The 16,969-nt window shown below is 43.4% G+C and overlaps 1 protein-coding gene across 1 annotated transcript in view; it reads left to right on the forward strand.

Moving 5' to 3' along the window:
- The first annotated feature begins 5,161 nt into the window (after positions 1–5,161).
- Positions 5,162–16,969, forward strand: part of GUCY2D (guanylate cyclase 2D, retinal) — a 39,135-nt gene continuing 27,327 nt past the window's right edge. Inside the window, exons 1-7 of the mRNA XM_069104180.1 lie at positions 5,162–5,168; positions 7,617–8,225; positions 8,748–9,049; positions 10,425–10,776; positions 11,149–11,233; positions 11,673–11,775; positions 12,368–12,469. Of these exons, the coding sequence (XP_068960281.1) occupies positions 5,162–5,168; positions 7,617–8,225; positions 8,748–9,049; positions 10,425–10,776; positions 11,149–11,233; positions 11,673–11,775; positions 12,368–12,469 (1,560 nt within the window). The remainder of the gene's footprint in view (positions 5,169–7,616; positions 8,226–8,747; positions 9,050–10,424; positions 10,777–11,148; positions 11,234–11,672; positions 11,776–12,367; positions 12,470–16,969) is intronic.

Below are 16,969 nucleotides of genomic sequence, written 5' to 3' on the forward strand. Positions count from 1 at the left end.
CACCTGATTTTAAATCCCATTCTGATCCTTATTCTGTGACCATGGGCAAGTCAGTTACTTAATCTGTCATCCTCAGGGTCCTCAGTAAAATGGGGAGTAATACCTGTAGTGTCTCTCTTGAGTAGTTGTGAGGCCCAAATAAGCTAAAGTATTTCACAAATCAGAAAGTGCCATCTAATTGAGTAGTTAAAACTAGGACTCTGCCAAATAGTATTTTTCCTCCCCTGCTTCTTGAGAGCAAGGTATGTTTTATAATACTCTGTACTAGCACTTAGCACAGGGCCTGGAACACAGTAGGTGTTTTAGAAATGCTTAGTAACTGCCTAATCAATATCCTCATCACCTATCAGCAGCCCTGAGTCTCCTTTCTTTTCCCCATTTTCCTTGAATGCTAAAGTTGCCAGTTATAGCTCTGTTAATTGATATTCATATGGCATTTAAAAGTTTTTAAAATGTATTATGCACATTATACACAGAGCTATGACCTTCCTGGTTGTTAATCTTCAATATCATGACTTTAAGCCACAAGGATTGTTGTTTGTTCATCCTTTGTTCTTGAAGAGGACCAAAGACCTCAGTGATATCTCAACTTGCATGTGAATTGGATTTAAGTGAGTCAGACCTGTACAAAATTATCTGCCTCACTCCTCCAGGCATCTTGAGTCCAGTGGCAAGATATAGGTCATGACTAATGCAGATGGCCCAGGACACAGTGGAAGACATTGGCCTTTTTAGCCAAGGTCTTTTCCAGATCTCAGTGTGAGACAAGACCCATTCAGTAGTTTTAAAAGGCCACATGGAGATGGAAAAGGTGAAGGGAACTGATCCATAAACCTTAACTGGCACTAATTAAACACATACTAATTACCAGGCATCCTAGACACAAAGGAGACCCAAGAAACAAGTGCCGTTAAAAAACTTTATGACTGGAGACCTAAGTATGCCAAGCAGATACAAGGTCGTAGGGGTGAAGGGTGGGGGAAGGCCGGAGTTAAGGGGAGGTGTACAAGTCCAGAGGCCATTTGAAATAGTTGAAAGAAGTTCAAAGAAGCAAAACTAATAAATCCAAGGAAAAACTACAGTTATTTCTTTTACCAGTAGAATTGCAATAGTGAGGGAGAAAAAGGGTCTGCGAAAGGATAGGATCTTTCCTTGGGGTAGTTGGGAAGATAATTGACAGCAGAAAAAGCAGAGCAGCTTGATTCTAATTTTGGAAATGACAACAAAAAAATGACATTGTTCAAGATCAGAAAGGAGATAGATAGAAAGCAGCTAGCTGCCCTTGACTAGCCCTTGACACAATCACATCTTGGCAACTCTTAAAGCTCTTTTGACTAGTAGCAAGCATCCCACAGTTCCGAGTGCCATTGTGGGAAAGCCACATTCCCCGGAGTCTGAGAGAAAGTGGCAGGAAGGAGAGATGCCAGGGAGTAAGGAAGCGTTTTGAAGTTGGACAAACCCTTCCTCCCCTTTCTTCTACACAGCACGTGGAATGGAATGTCTCTCACAAATACCAAATCAAGTTTTTAAAAAAGTCATCAAAGTCTTAAACTCTGTGACTGACAGTTTCTAGAGTCTGACATCTCTCTGGCAGTGTCCTCCAGCCCAGGAGCTGAATGTTCATACACAGAAATGTTTCAGTCTCTTGGGGAAATCAGGGTATACTTGAAATTTGCAATTATACAACACAAACATCAAAAGAAACATCACTTTAAAATAACAAAGGTGAATGCCATACTTTGTTTTCATCCTTTTAGATTCACAGTTTATCATTGTGTTGATCCAAGTTCTGAAATCTTTGAAAATGTTTTCTTTATAATGTTACCATTGTATATATAGATTGTTCTAGTTCTGCTCATTTCATTCTGCATCATTTCATACAGGGCTTTTCAGTTTTCTCTGAAATTAACTGTTTCACTATTTTTTGTTTGTTTTCCTTTTAAATTTATTTATTTTTAGTCTACAACATTCAGTTCCACAAGTTTTTGAGTTCAAAATTTTTTCCCTCTCCTCTCACCCTCAAGACAGCATATAATCCCATACAGGTTCTACATATACCTTCACATTAAACATTTTCACAGTAGTCAAGCTGTTTCACTATTTCTTAACTACAATAATATTTTGTCACATTCACATACTGTAATTTGTTTAGCCGTTCTCCAATAGAAAGACAGACGCTGAGTTTCCAATTTTTGGCTACCATGAAGACTGGCTATCAATATTTTGTGTATATAAATCCTTTTCCTCTTTGCTTTCTTTGGGAGTATAGGCGAAGTCATAGCCTGCTTATCATGTTAACTTTCACAGTTTGTGCCTTGGTCATGAAGAACTCTGGCAAGGAAGTTATATGCAATACAAAGAAATATTTGACCCACAACATCTTGGCAATTCTAAAAGCTTTCTTACCTAGTCCCTGTGCCCCTTGCGTGAAGTAGTTACCACTAAAATGTTGCTTATGTTTTTCCTTTCTTATTCAAGATATAAGAAATCTATAGACAAACTCCAATGACTTGCTGCTATGACTTTTCTGAAGAGTCTAACTTGGTTAGGGAAGAGTCCTTGGAAGTGGAAGCCTATGAAGTGTGAATTGAGCTAAGTTATTTCTAAGTACCACAAAGAGGGGAGTAGCTAACCAGAACACTTTGTTAAGGGGTCAAGGATGTCGTATGCAGACGCATAATCAGGCCCAAAGAAGGGAAGAGTAGTTTGCCCTGGGATCGATCAATCCACAAGTATTTACTGAGCATGTGCCAAACACTGAGATGGGCACTGGGGAAATGAAATAGTCTCTGCCCTTATGGGGTTTACATCTAATAGGAGGAGATATGTTTACACATAAGTATATGTACATGTAATTAAAGAAGAAGCATTGGGGCAGCTAGGTGGCACAGTGAATAGAGCACCGGCCCTGGAGTCAGGAGGACCTGAGTTCAAATCTGACCGCAGACACTTGACAAACTCACTAGCCTTGTGACTTTGGGCAAGTCATTTAACCCCAATTGCCCTTCCTTCCCCCTCTCCAAAAAAAAGAAGAAGCATCACTTTCAGTGCTCACTGTGCAGTGGACCTAAGGACGTGGGATCTAACTGTCTGATTTGAAGCTAAAACCTTCCATGTGTATTGTCTCCCCCATTAGAGCAGGAACTGTCTTACTTTTTGTATGCCTAGGGCTTTGGACATAGTAAATGCTTTATTCATTCAAGTATATCAAAATTATATAAAAATGAATATAGCATATTGAGAGGACAGGGAGGCACCAACAGTCAAGAATTTTAAAGGAAGTGACCCTTGGGTTAAGCTTTCAAGGACACTTGAGATTCTAAGAGGAGACATGAGATGATGTGTCATAGAGGAGGAACAGCCAAGTCAGTTTCACTGGCCTGGGGAGTGTGTGATGTAATAAGGTCAGAAAGGGAGGTTAGAGCTAGGGAGGAAAAAGCTTTAAATGATAAACAGAGGAGTTGGTATCTGATCCCAGAGGGAGTTGGGAGCCATTGGACCTTTCAGAGCCAGCTTAGGAATAACACTTTAGTGATCATGTGGAAGATTGATTGGAGTAGGTAGAACCTTAAGGCAAGGAGGCCAATCAGGAGGCTAATTAGCCTAATATTCCAGGGGAGAGTTTCTGAGCTGATGCTGGATACCTTCAACTATCATCAGTTCCCACCTATGTGGCTTTGCAGAGGTTGTGCATCCTCCAAACATTCTCTCTTCACCTCTACCTTTTAGAATCCTTAGCTTCTTTCAGCAGATCAACTCAGTTGACACTTCCTCCAGGAAGCCTTTCTTGATACATTAGTGCTGTCTCCCTCCTCAAGTCATTCTGCATTTTTTTCCACTTATTTATAGTTAAGTGACTTGCCAAACGTCACGCAACTAGTAAGGCAGGATTTGAACTCAGGTGTTACTGATTCCAGGCCCAGTTCTTTTATCTACTAGCTGCCCCAGAGGATGAGTAGAGTTGGAAAAAAAAAAAAAAAGAAAGGTTTTGAAAGCCATCCAATAAGCCCTTTTGTATCCACAAATGGCTACGGGCCTAACATTGGCTAGACAAAAATCGGAAAAGAATAACATTTCTGTTGAAGAAGATTGTTCTGGCCCTCCCTCCTCCTTGCCCCCTTTTCACCTCATCACCAGCAGATGGCGGCAGCAGCTTGGTCCAGAAATTGCCAATATCAGTTTCCTAGACTGAGGGGCAGCAGCTGTGGAGGCAGGGGGAGGAGGGGGACAGGGAGGGGGAGGGGAGCCGCATAGAGGCCAGTGGCTAAAACATAACAGTTGCAAAGAAATATTTTCAATAGAGAAGTCCTAGGAACAGGAGTTCTCTAGAGAGTGTTCACTTTCTTATAGTTTGAGCCAGGTCAGTTCAGTGAGCAATTGTACCCCCCTTTTTTTAGAGAGGGGAAGGCAAGGCAGTTGGGGTTAAGTGACTTGCCCAAGGTCACACAGCTAGTAATCGAGTCAAGTGTCTGAGGCTGGATTTGAACTCAGGTCCTCCTGACTCCAGGGCCGGTGCTCTATTCACTGTGCCACCTAACTGCCCCCTCTTACTCTATTTTCTCAGTAAATAATCCTTTTAATTTATATTAGTTGGTTATCAATTATATTGAAAAGATACCAACATATTAAATGATATTGAGGTGATAATCACTAGTGATGATAGTGGGAGGAACATGCTGGATGGAGACTTGAGCCAACAGCATTAGAAGACCCTACTTCTCTTGAGGGTTACCCTTTGTATTCTGAGGGGGCAATGCAGTCAGATGCACTGTAGAGATCCAATTTGCTATGCACATATGGTGTGGGAGCAGAATCTTACTCCAATACCATGAGGAATATTTTAAAGCTGAGCTCTTACTACATATCCAGAGCTCTTCCTACTGCACCACAAGGCCCTTATCACTCAAAGCTTCAAGATCACATATGATCTTTCTCCTGATTGATCTGAAGTATAAAAGGCATTCCAGATCTGGTGCAATTTTCTTAGGGTTATGGGAAGAGCTGTAACACCTAGGGTACCCAGAGACCCTCCTGTGTGTCCCTAAATGACTAGCAGAGGATCTTAGGGGGTATATATTCTATGAGAGACGGTCAATTGTTGACTGGTCCCTTCTGCAAGTTACTTCCCTCAGTTTTCCTCAACCTTGGCAACTGAGTCAACATGTGGGGTGAGGGAGAGTGAGGAACTGAAGATAACTGTAAACCTGAGAAGGTAGTGGAGGCCTTAACAGAAATAGAGGCTTTTGGAAGGAGAGGTGCATTTGCATGGAAAAAATAATAAGTTCTCTGTTAGACATGTTGATTTTGAACATCTTCAGGAGCTAGGTGGCACAACAGGTAAAGTGACAGGCCTGGAGTCCTGAGTTCAAATGTGACCTCAGACACTTACTAGCTGTGTGACCCTGGGCAAGTCACATGCCCTGTTTGCCTCCATTTCTTCATCCATAAGCTGGAGAAGGAAATGACAAGCCATTTTGCCAAGAAAATTCCAGATGGGGTCACAAAGACACAACTGAAAAACTACTGAACAATACTGCAGGGTGTCCAGTGAGAAAGAAATGTTTGCTGAGGAGAGGGACTTGGGCCTAGAAGATACTGCAGTGGAAGCCATCCACATTGAGATGACAATGGAATCCAATGATGATCTCCCAGAGAGGGCAAAGAGGTAGAATAGAAGCTTCTTATTAGTGAAAGGAGACAGGGGACAGGTAAGAGAAAAGTCAGTAGGCAATGATATTGAACAAAAACCAAAGAGAAGAGAGTCTTTAGGAGGTGTCAAATGGTGCAGAAGGTCTAAAAAGGATGAGAACACTGAATTTGGTGATTAAGAGATCACTGATAACTTTGGAAAGGAAAGTTTCAGTTAAGTAGTGAGGTATGGGGACAGATTGCAAGGTGTTAAAATGTGAGAGCAAATGGAGTGAAATCATAAGTATATATATATATATATATATAAATTTTTTTAGAAGTTTGGCTGTAAAAGGAAGGACAAAAGGATGACAGCTTGAGGGGACAGTTATGTCAAGTGAAGACTTCTTAAGTGAGGGCATCTGTACATTAAAGAAGGAACCATTAGACAGAGAGAACTTGGCAGTTACACAGAGAAGGGAATGATGCTGGGTGCTTACTTCCAGAGGAGACAGGAATGGATGGTATTGACTGACAAAGGGTTATGAGGTATAGAATATGGAAGAATGAGTTCATGGCACCTCTGTTCTCAATAAGTTCCTCTGCTGAAAGGGAGAAGACAGAAGATGATAGTAAGGCTTGAAGAGAGAACGAAAGGGCAGATAATTTAAGAATAAAAGACAATTTGAGTTGAACCCAGGAATTAGGGTCAGAGCAAGAAGAGGGTTCAAGGGAGTGGAAAGCAAGAAATAGGATTCAGCATGAGTGATGAAAATGAACAAACACTAGAGGAACCTTACTATTTTTATCTATAATAGCCTAATTTGTTAATGGTGTATAACCCTATTATCTTCCCACCTAACAGTTAAGTCCTTACTGTGATCCCCGGGAAGTCACACAGTCTGTAATGAGTTGCTTTTGGGATGACTTACCATGGGGAGGAAGGTGCCCCAGGAGTGGCTGCCTTCCTGAGCTACCCCAAGCCCTTGCTTGGGTTGTGGCTGCCAGATCAAGGACCTCACAGCTATCTGGCTGTCTCACTGTTTCAGCTCTCAGCTAATCTCTTGTCCCTTTTCCCTCTGGGGGCCCCACAGCTACTAATCAGTTTATGAGTGTATATGTGGGAGATTATGGAGATAGCACCCAGGGGCTCTGTGCTATCTGTGTCCTTTCTTCCCCAACTGGGGGGCCAATTGGTAGAAGAGAGAGGCAAGGACCTGAAGGGGAACTCCAAGCTGTAATATCCATCCCCTTAGCCCCCAGGAAGGGCCTAAATCCTTGGGAGCCAGTGGTGAGTGGGAAAGCTTCCATAGAAAGAACTAGAAGAAGTTAGAGGCATGATGAGGTCAGATTCTAGCCTGGGATAAACCCTTATTTATTTTAGACAGGGGGTAAGGTAGCTGTTGTTGGATAGGAATTGGGTTTCCAAGAGAAGTATTTGGGGGAGGGATATGAAGAGAGAAGAAGAGGGTATGGCAGCAGGGGGGTGGACGGGTGGGGAGGGTGGGGGAAAACGTTGCTGGACATTGTCTATTCTCACCTTGCTCCTCAATCTTGTCTTCTGATTCCTTGTTGGGTATATGTATGTAGTGGCAGGGGAATGGGAGGAAGGTTGTGGTGATGAACTTCCATAGGGGTGACAAAGTACTAGACTAGCCTTGAAAAACCAAGGGATTAAGGGAAGTAAGGGGATGGGAGAGTGGGGGAGGAGGTATCATAGTGGTAGGGAATGGTTTGGGTGGAAAAAGGTCCAAACTGGATCTTTTGTGATGGTTTTGTCCCTTCCTTTTTCTCTCCTACTGCATAACCCTTTTCTTTTGACCTTTATGTTTTCTGTCTGTCTCCCAAGTTATCCCACCATGGCTCCCTCTCCATCTTCTCCCTTGTCTCTTTGACCCTATTACCCTTTTGTCCCATCATGCTGGTCCCTCCCATAAATGGTCTCTCCTATCATCCACCATGGTGCTTTCCTCCTCTCCCTCTTCCAGTTTTCTTTTTATTTTTCCTCTTCCTCCCCGCACCAATCTTCCCTGCCACCTTCACAATAGGTGTACTGGGTCCCTGGACCTGTGACCCTATTTTTTCCCGGGCTCACCCAGACCTGGCTGCCCACCTGGCTTCTACTCGCCTGAACCATGAGAAAGCCCTGGAAGGTGGTCCCTGGTTTGAGGTCATCCTGCTTTCAGAGCCATGCCATACCTCGGGTTCTCTGGGGGCCCTATCCCCTTCATTAGCCCGTGTCTCTGGTCTTGTGGGGCCTGTGAACCCAGCTGCATGCCACCCTGCTGAACTACTGGCCCAAGAAGCTGGGGTCCCCCTGGTGCCCTGGGGTTGTCCCCAGGGGGAAGCTCGAACCACAGCCCCTGCCCTTCCCCTAGCCCCTGATGCCCTCTATGTCCTGTTGCGGGCATTCCGCTGGGCCAAGGTAGCCCTCGTCACTGCCCCACAGGACCTGTGGGTGGAGGCTGGCCAGGCCCTTGCTGGGGTGCTCCGTAGCAGGGGCCTGCCTGTAACCATGGTGACCTCCTTGGAGACTACAGACCTGGAAAGTGCCAAGAATGCCCTAAAAAGAGTCAGAGATGGTCCCAAGGTAAAAGGTATGTATAGAGCTGCAAGTAAGAATTCTTACAAGTGGGGACAATTCTTAGCCTTAGGGAAGCTTGAATAACTTTGTACAGGCATCATCTCACTGGCAAAGGAAGATGGCCTGTCCCCCAAGGAATGTATGCAGAGCCTATGTATGCATCATGGCAAATACTCCTTGAACCCCTAACCCTGAGAAGAGGTGGGAGTGGGCACAGGTGGTAATGAGAGAAGACAGTCAAGCCCTAGCAGAGGAACAATATAGCCATAGGACAGTGGAGGTGATAGCCTGGGGTTGGTGAGGAAGCCTTGTAGTCTGTTCCTTGTGATGAGGGATGACAGAGGATCTTAAGGCATGGGAATGGTGGACCTCCTTCAGTGATGGCTCTTGGTATGGCTATCTAGGAGAGGAAGGTAGTTGAGAAGATGAAATTGAGCCAGGAGCCTAGAATTCTAGATCTCCTGAGTCAAATAGGAAGAAGCCAGGTTCTGATGCCTGAGCCCCTCTCCACCCCTGGCCTGTCCTGCCTCTGCAGTGGTGATCATGGTGATGCATTCAGTTCTGCTGGGTGGGGAAGAGCAGCGGCTGCTGTTGGAAGCTGCCGAGGAACTGGGCCTAGTAGAAGGCGCAATGGTGTTCCTGCCCTTCGACACCCTACACTATGCCCTGCCCCCTGGCCCTGAGGCCCTAAGGCCCATCACAAACAGTTCCAGACTCCGAAAAGCTCATGATGCTGTGCTCACTCTAACCCGCTACTGCCCTAAGGGGAGTGTGTCAGCTAGCTTACGCCAGGCCCAGGAGGACCAAGAGCTACCACGGGACCTTAAACTCCAGCAGGTGAGGAGAGATGTGGGGACTCAGAGTGTATAGATAGACAAGATAGAAGTCGGGGTGGGATCCCTGATCAGGAAGAGAGGGTCCTGGGACAATGGGTGGAGGAGATGGGGTAGATATAGGAGACGAGATCTGAGAGGTGATGGGATGAGAGAGCAGCAGTATAAGGAGGTAAAGGAAGCTGAGAATGGGTATCTAGTCATCAACAGGAAAATAGGATTAAGCTGATGTAAAATGTCTCCCCTTTGGGGCAGCTAGGTGGCACAGTGAATAGAGCACTGGCCCTGAAGTCAAGAGAACCTGAGTTCAAATCCGGCCTCAGACATTTAACTAGCTGTGTGACGTTGGACAAGTCACTTAACCCCAATTACTTTGCCTTCCTCCCTCCAAAAAAAAAATGTCTCCCCTTAGCCAGGGGACTTGAAAAGTGCCCAGTCAGTGAGGCAATAGGGAAGATGGATTCCTGGCTAGTGAGACAGGCCTGGCTCTGGCCCAGTCTCTCTCTTCCCTCCTACCCTTCCATCAATGACTTACCCAAAGGCATGTTTATCAAATTTCTGGATGACACATACTTAGAAACTGGGATGTCCTCTAATTTGTCAATGTTCTTCTTAAAATGTGGTAGCCAGGCCTGATGACAACACTTCAGGTGTCAGATTAGAGTAGAATGCCTTAGGATCATCACCTTCCTAATCTGGAGCATTAGGTCTGGTTTCAAGGCTAGGATACTTTGGATCACTGCACTGGAATCTAAAAGGACATTGATGGACTGGGACAATGGGCCATAGCTAACAAAATGGAATGGAATACGGAGAAAAATGTCATGTCTTGCACTTTGCAAAAATTGAAACAGTTACATAAAAACAAGAGGGTGGGCATGGGGTGTGACTGGCAAGCATCTCACATGAAGAGAACCTGGGGGTTTTAGAGTTTATCCTTTGACAAGGCTGGGAAAAAAAAAAAAAAAAAACGACAATAACAACAACAAAAAAGCTTATAGGCTAAGTATGGGAAAGTATAGCATCTACATGGAAGGAGTTTATAGTCCTGCTGTGTTCTGCTTTGGTCAAACTCCTATCTGGAGTGTTTTAAGAAGGACACTGGTGAAGTGGTGGGCATGCAAAGGAAGGTTATTGGAATAGTGAGGGACATAACTGAGGAAACTGTAGTTGAGGAATTAGGCTTGCTCCTTTCTGCTCAGTGAACAGAACTAGGAATGTTGACTGGAAATCAGATACGAAGAAAAATGTCCTAATTATTAGAGCTGTCTCAAAAGGGATATGGGTTACCTTGAAGTCTTGAAACAGATTGGGCAGCTACTTGTTAGGGATGGTGCAAAGGCTTGGACTAGATGGCCTCTAATTCTGTCATTCTTCAGGTATCCCCACTCTTTGGCACAATCTATGACGCTATCTATCTGCTGGCAGGGGCCGTGGCAGGAGCACAAGTAACTGGGGGTGGCGGATGGGTCTCTGGGGCAGCAGTGGCCCGCCACATCCCTAAAACTGAGGTCCCTGGCTTCTGTGGACACCTGGGAGGGACAAAGGAGCCTCCTTTTGTGCTACTGGATACAGATGGAGTGGGGGACCAGCTACGCCCCACTTATACACTGGACCCAGCCCAGGGTGTCCTCAGTTATGCTGGTAATCCCATCCACTTTCCTCATGGTGGCCGGGGGCCTGGTCTTGACCCTCCTTGCTGGTTTGACCCCAACATGATTTGCAGTGGAGGTGAGGTTCTTTCCCATTCTACCTCTCTAAGTCTACATATGTCCTATGTAATTTTTCCTGAGATTCTTCTTAGCTGACTATCCCACCCCCTCACTTCAGGATCTCTCTCTCTCTGGACTCCCCTTCAGACCTCCTAGAAACCCCAAATATCTCTCCCCTAGAAACCTACTGGAACCCCCTGATTTGCCTCATGACTATCTTAAAAATTCCCTCCCAGGCCTACCAGACTAGAGATCCTACCTTGGCTCTGCCCCTTGAATTTATTTCTTCCATTTGATCATCATGTTTCCAAATTCTCTTTCCCTCTCTGCCCCCCATCCCCCAATAAATATTGCTGCCCTGATCTCCTCTCCATTTTTCTCTTGTCCTCAGGAGTCGAGCCCAGCTTCATCCTTCTTGTCATGCTCATCATTGCTGCTATGGGGCTGGTGGTTGCCACACTGGCCTATTACATTCGGTGAGCTGAAGGTTGGGAAGGAGGAGAAATTGGATGGAAAAGGAGAGCAGGATTTACAGGAAGGAGTAGGGGGTAGTTCTAGAAACTGATATTGGGGGTTGACTGATGAGCCAACTCTCTTCTCTGTGCCTGATTCTGGGAACCATGTGTTTGGATAACCTGTATAGCCTTCCGTAACTTGGGGTGTAGAGTAAAGAAAATGTTCATCAGACCAAAGAGATGGGTGCTGGGGTTGTTGTCAGTTCCCAGTCAAGTTTTGTGACCTTGGTAGGAGAGGTGCTAGAAGGAATTGGGGGCTTGCCCCCATCACCCTCTTTTACCACAGGAATAAAACTCTCTCATTTCCTATCCTGTACCTGGGGTGATCCTCTCCTTCTCCCCATCACTCTCTCCCCAAATTCCCCTTTCCAAAATTACTCCTCTGTTTCTGGGCTCCCAGACGCCAGCTCCTCCATGCCCAAATGATCTCTGGTCCCAACAAGATGATCCTGACTCTGGAGGACATCACTTTCCTCCCTCGACAGGGCAGCAGCTCCCGAAAGGTATGGGAGTCTAGGTGTCTGTGGGTATGGGGAGAGATTTGGGTAGCAGTCTAGTCCTAAGAGACTGGGAAAAGAGGTGGGGGACTCTAGAAGATTTTTTGGGTATCATTTCAGCCTCTGGTTGCCACGCCCTGATTCCTCTGTCTCTGCCCTAGTCTACCTTCCCCACAACATTTTCGGAGAAGTAGCATGGGGTAATGGTCAGAATGCTGGAGACCTGGGATCCTATGTGGTCACTGCTACTGAATTACTGTGTGACTTTATAGGAAATAACACTCTGTTTACCACTTTGGACTTCGGTTTCCTCCTCTGTAAAACAGGGATAACAATATTATTACCTGAGGACTAATTATCTCAAAGCAGAAAGGATATAATGGGAGAAAGGATGTAAAAGGGTTTTGACCTATAAATAACTATACACAGGGAAGAGCTGATCATTTTCTCCCTCAATACCTGGCCCCTACCTTCTTCCTTCCCTATTCCTTAACTCTCAACCCCATCCTGATTTCAATCACAGCCCAAAGATGCTGCCTCCTCCCCCTTAATTATTCTCCCATTTTCTTATACTTCCTTTGACTCTCTCCCTACCCAGGTAGCAGAGGGGAGCCGGTCAAGCCTGGCTGCCCACAGTGTATCTGACATGCGCAGCATCCCTAGCCAGCCCCAAGACAGTTCCAACATCGGCATGTATGAAGTGAGTACCCTGCCAGGATCCTTCCTCATAGACCCAGTCTTTCTTCTAACTATAGATGCCTGTTCAAAAAATAGTATCAGCTAAACAATGGAATGAGAGAGGAGTGGATGAAAATTCTGCTTTATCTGTCAGTTATATTAAACTGTATTTTGTATGATCTAGAATGATAGTGTCAAATTCCAATAGAAATGGGGGCCACTGAACCATACTTAGAGGCAGCTTGGTGGCACAGTGGATAGAATGCCAGGCCCTGGAATCAGGAGTTCAAATATGACCTCAGACACGTACTAGCTGTGTGACCCTGGGTAAGTCACTTAATCCTCTTTACCTCAGATCCTCGCCTGTAAAATGAGCTAGAAAAGGAAATGGCAGTATCTTTGCAAAGAACATCCCAAGTGGGGTCAGGAAGAATTGGAAACACCTGAGCAGCAGCAACAAGCCCTACATAAGGATCCCTTCGAGTTACATAGTGCCTTAGTTGTCAATGTGATGTTATCTAAGTTTTATTGCACATTTATTTTGGTAGCTATTTAATCTAGTTCTGGCACACTACGGAGCGTTGCAGGCAACAGGCAGTATTCTTGACACCTCTGATCTAGAGTGTGGCTCCAAGAAAAGGCTGTCTTTTCTTATTATTGTGAAAAGAAACCTCTCCAGCAAGTCAGTCATGAGTAACTGGAGGGTCCTGTAGGGGACCTTGGCCGATTGCCTGGCTAACAACCTCAAACATTACTCTCCATCCTTGCATCTATGATTGTAAGCCCGCGTGAAAAAGAAAGAATAGATTCGCTTTCTGGTTGTTGGTTTTGTTTTGGTTTTTTTGTGAGGGGGAAAAGGCAGAAGAGTTGGATGGAGTTAAATGACTTGCTCAAGGTCACACAGCTAGTAAGTGTTAAGTGTCTGAGGCTGGATTTGAACTCAGGTCCTCTTGACTCCAGGATCAGTGCTCTATTCACTGCACCACCTAGCTGCCTCTAGATTGACATTCTGAAAAAGGCTGAATACCTTGATGCAAAATGTGGTTTACCTGGATTGTTGTCAGTGATGAAAAATGTGGGCTATCTGGAATCCTGTGCAAGTATTTACAGTGTGAACATACCTCCCAGGAGACTGATGTGGTTTGTGCAGAATGTAAGGTTTCTGTCAAGTAGTCCCCTGGGCAGTAATTTTAACTCAAGCCAGCAAAATGGCAACTGTAGATCCTGGCTCAGGGTTTGTGTATGTTGTTGGGCAGGTGTTTTCTGCAGAATGCCTTTATGAAAGATAACAGGGCCTGGTGGAAAGAGAGCTGGATTCGAAGTCACGAAACCTGAGTTTCTAAAGGTGTTAGAACACTCAGTACCTGTGTTTAAGTAAATTACTTCATCTTTCTGAGACTTCATTTCTGTGACTACTAAGGCCCTTTATGTGACTACTAGAACTGCTGTGGAGTAATGACTAAAGTTCAATCAAATTTTAATTCCCATGGGCCTCACTGAATATCAGCCATGCTCTGGGGGATCTCTCAGACTCTCAGAAACCTGGCCACCTCTTTCCCTTTCCTTCAGCTGCTATTCCAAGTAATGATGCTAATTATTCAGTCAACAATAATTTATTTTATTTAAAAAAATATTTTGTTTTAATTAGCCAACCTTCTTATTCTCCCAACCCTTAATTGAGAGGGTGAGAAAAACATGTATAGTCAATTAAAATAAATTTCCACTGTCCAAAATTTCTTTTCAAAAGAAAAATGTGTCTCTTTCTGCATTGCACCTCTCCCTGTCAGGAGGTAGGTAGCATGTTTCATCACTAGTGTCTGGAATCATTACATTGATTAGAATTGAGCACCACAGTGTTCTATCACATTTATATAACATACATTCATTCTGCAATATGTAGGCTCCTCCTCAATTCCTATTCTTTGCCACCTCAAAAAGTTATATATATTTTTGTAAATGCTTTTGCTTAAGACTAATCCCTCCCTTAATTTACCCTCTCATTAATTCCCCCTCCCCTTTCTCTCCTATTTCCCCGTGGAGTAAACTGGGTTGAGTAAAAAGCTGGGTACTTTTCAGTTCAGTTTAGATGAGAGTAAGGTTCAGATGTCAGCTGCTTCTCACCTCCTCCTTGTTTGAATAAATATCTACTTGTGCACCTTGATTATGTGAGATAATTTCCTTTAACCTTCTTTTTCCTTCTCCCTTTCCTCTCAACCAATGTATTCCTTTCTCTTTCCATTCTTTTCTTAAGATCATGTAGACAGTATTCCAAAGAGATCAAAGAGAAAGTAAAAGGACCCATATGTACAAAAATATTTATAGCAATTCTTTTTGTGATGACAAAGAACTGGAAATTGAGGGGATATCTGTCAACTGGTGAATGACTAAAGAAGCTGTGGTATATGATTGTGCTATAAGAAATGACAAGCATGATGGTTTCAGAAAAACCTGGACTTATATGAGCTGATGAAAAGTGAACTGAACAGAACCAGAAGAACATTTTACACAGTAAATAGCAATATTTTATGATGATTAACTGTGAATGAGTTAGCTATATTAATCAATACAATGATCCAAGACAGTTCCAAAGGACTTACAATGAAAACTGCTATCCACTGACAGAGAGTGAAGTGATGAAATCTAAGTACAGTTGGGAGCATAATTTTTTTTTCATTTATTTTCATCATGGTTAATATGGAAATACGTTTGGCATGATTTCACTTGCATAATTGAAATCACATTTCTTACCTTCTCAATGGGATGGGACCAGAGGGAAAGAGAGAATTCAGAACTCAAAAAAAATTTTTTTAAATGAATGTTAAAAATAAATGATAAATTTATTTTTTAAAAAAGATAATGAAGACATAACAGAACCACTCCCAGGCTTTGTCTAAATTAGACTCCCTCTATGAACCCTGATGATGATAGGGTTCAGAGAAATCACATGTATCATCTCTATAGCCTCATTTAGTCTTTTATCATTATTCATTTATGTTTACCCTTTTACGCTTCTCTTCGCTGCTATGTTTAGGCTTCAAAATTTCTCTGTAGCTCTGGTCTTTTTATCAGGAATGTTTAGAAGACCTCTATTTCACTAGATCCAATTTTCACTTGGAGTATTATACTCCGTTTTGCTGGTTAGTTATTCTTGACTGTAAGCCATTGTTTGCTTTCTGGAACATTGTATTTCAAGATCTCCACTGCTTAATAGTGATGGTTGCTAAATCATGTGTGTTCCTAACTGCGGCTCCTAGGTATTTGAATTCTTTCTTTCTGGCTGCATGCAATATTTTTTCTTTGACCTGAAAGCTCTGGATTTTGGCTGTGATGTTTGTGGGAGCTTTCCATTTTGGAGTTTCTTTCAGGAGGTGACCAGTGGATTCTTTCTATTTCCATTTTGCCCTCTGATTCTAAGAGATTTGGGCAGTTTTCTTTTAAAATTTCTTGAAATAGCAAGAAGCTCTTCATCTTCTTCCTTTTTTATGGTCATGTGTTCAGCTAGTCCAATGATTCTTAATTTTTTTTTTCATTTGTTTTCCAGGTAAGTTGTTTTTGCTATGAGATACTTTACATTTTCTTCCATTTTTCAACCTTTTTTTTTTTTGCCTTTTTTTGGAGGGCAATTGGGGTTAAGTAACTTGCCTAAGGTTACAGGGCTAGTTTTTTTGTGTGGGTGTTAAGTGTCTGAGGCCGGAACCTAACTCAGGTCCTCCTGATTCCGGGGCCAGCGTTCTACTCACTGCGCCACCTAGCCGCCCCAACCTTTTTTTTTTTTTTAAATATTTCTTATCACCTCCTAAAGTCATTGGCTTCTGTTTGGTCCACTCAAATTTCCAGGGAGTTTTTACCAAGCTGTTAATTCTCTTTCCAACTCTTCTCCACCTCCCCCCCTCCCCACCCCCCCCCCCACATAGTTCTCATTTTTCCCCCTCAAGACCTCTCATTTATAAAAAACATTTTAACTCCTTTTTTTTCAAACTCATGCTTCATCTGTCCCAAAAATTTTGATAAAGTTTGTGCTCAAGCTATTTTTCTCAGAGACATTAAGCTCCTAGGCATTAGGCACTGTATATTGGGAATACAAGAAAGGCAAAAAAAAAAAAATCTGCTTTCAAGGACTTTATAGTCTAATGGGGGAAACAGCATATAAACAACTTTGTACATTTAAGCTAAATACATAATAAATTGGGGGTAATCAACAGAAAGAAGGCACTAATATGTAGGGGGATCAGGAAAGACTTTCTAGGCTGAAATGAAGAGGAAGAACATTTTAAGCCAGTGAAAATGCCTGGAGTTGAGAAGTGTTTTATTCAAGTAATAGTATTGTCACTGGGCTACAGAGAGGAAGGCAGGGGGAGAAAAGTATAACATGACTGAAATCATGGAAGGGGGCTAGATTATAAAGCCAGTGAATGCTAAACAAAATATTTTATATTTGATCCTGAAAATGAAAGGGAATCACTGGAGTTTATTGAATGGAGTTGGGGGTGGGGGTGGTGGTGACATGGTCAGATCCAACTTA

Source organism: Petaurus breviceps, unplaced genomic scaffold, assembly GCF_028583685.1.
Source record: "Petaurus breviceps papuanus isolate PSGF00001 unplaced genomic scaffold, PetGlider_PUasm1.0 673, whole genome shotgun sequence".
Lineage (NCBI taxonomy): Eukaryota > Metazoa > Chordata > Mammalia > Diprotodontia > Petauridae > Petaurus > Petaurus breviceps.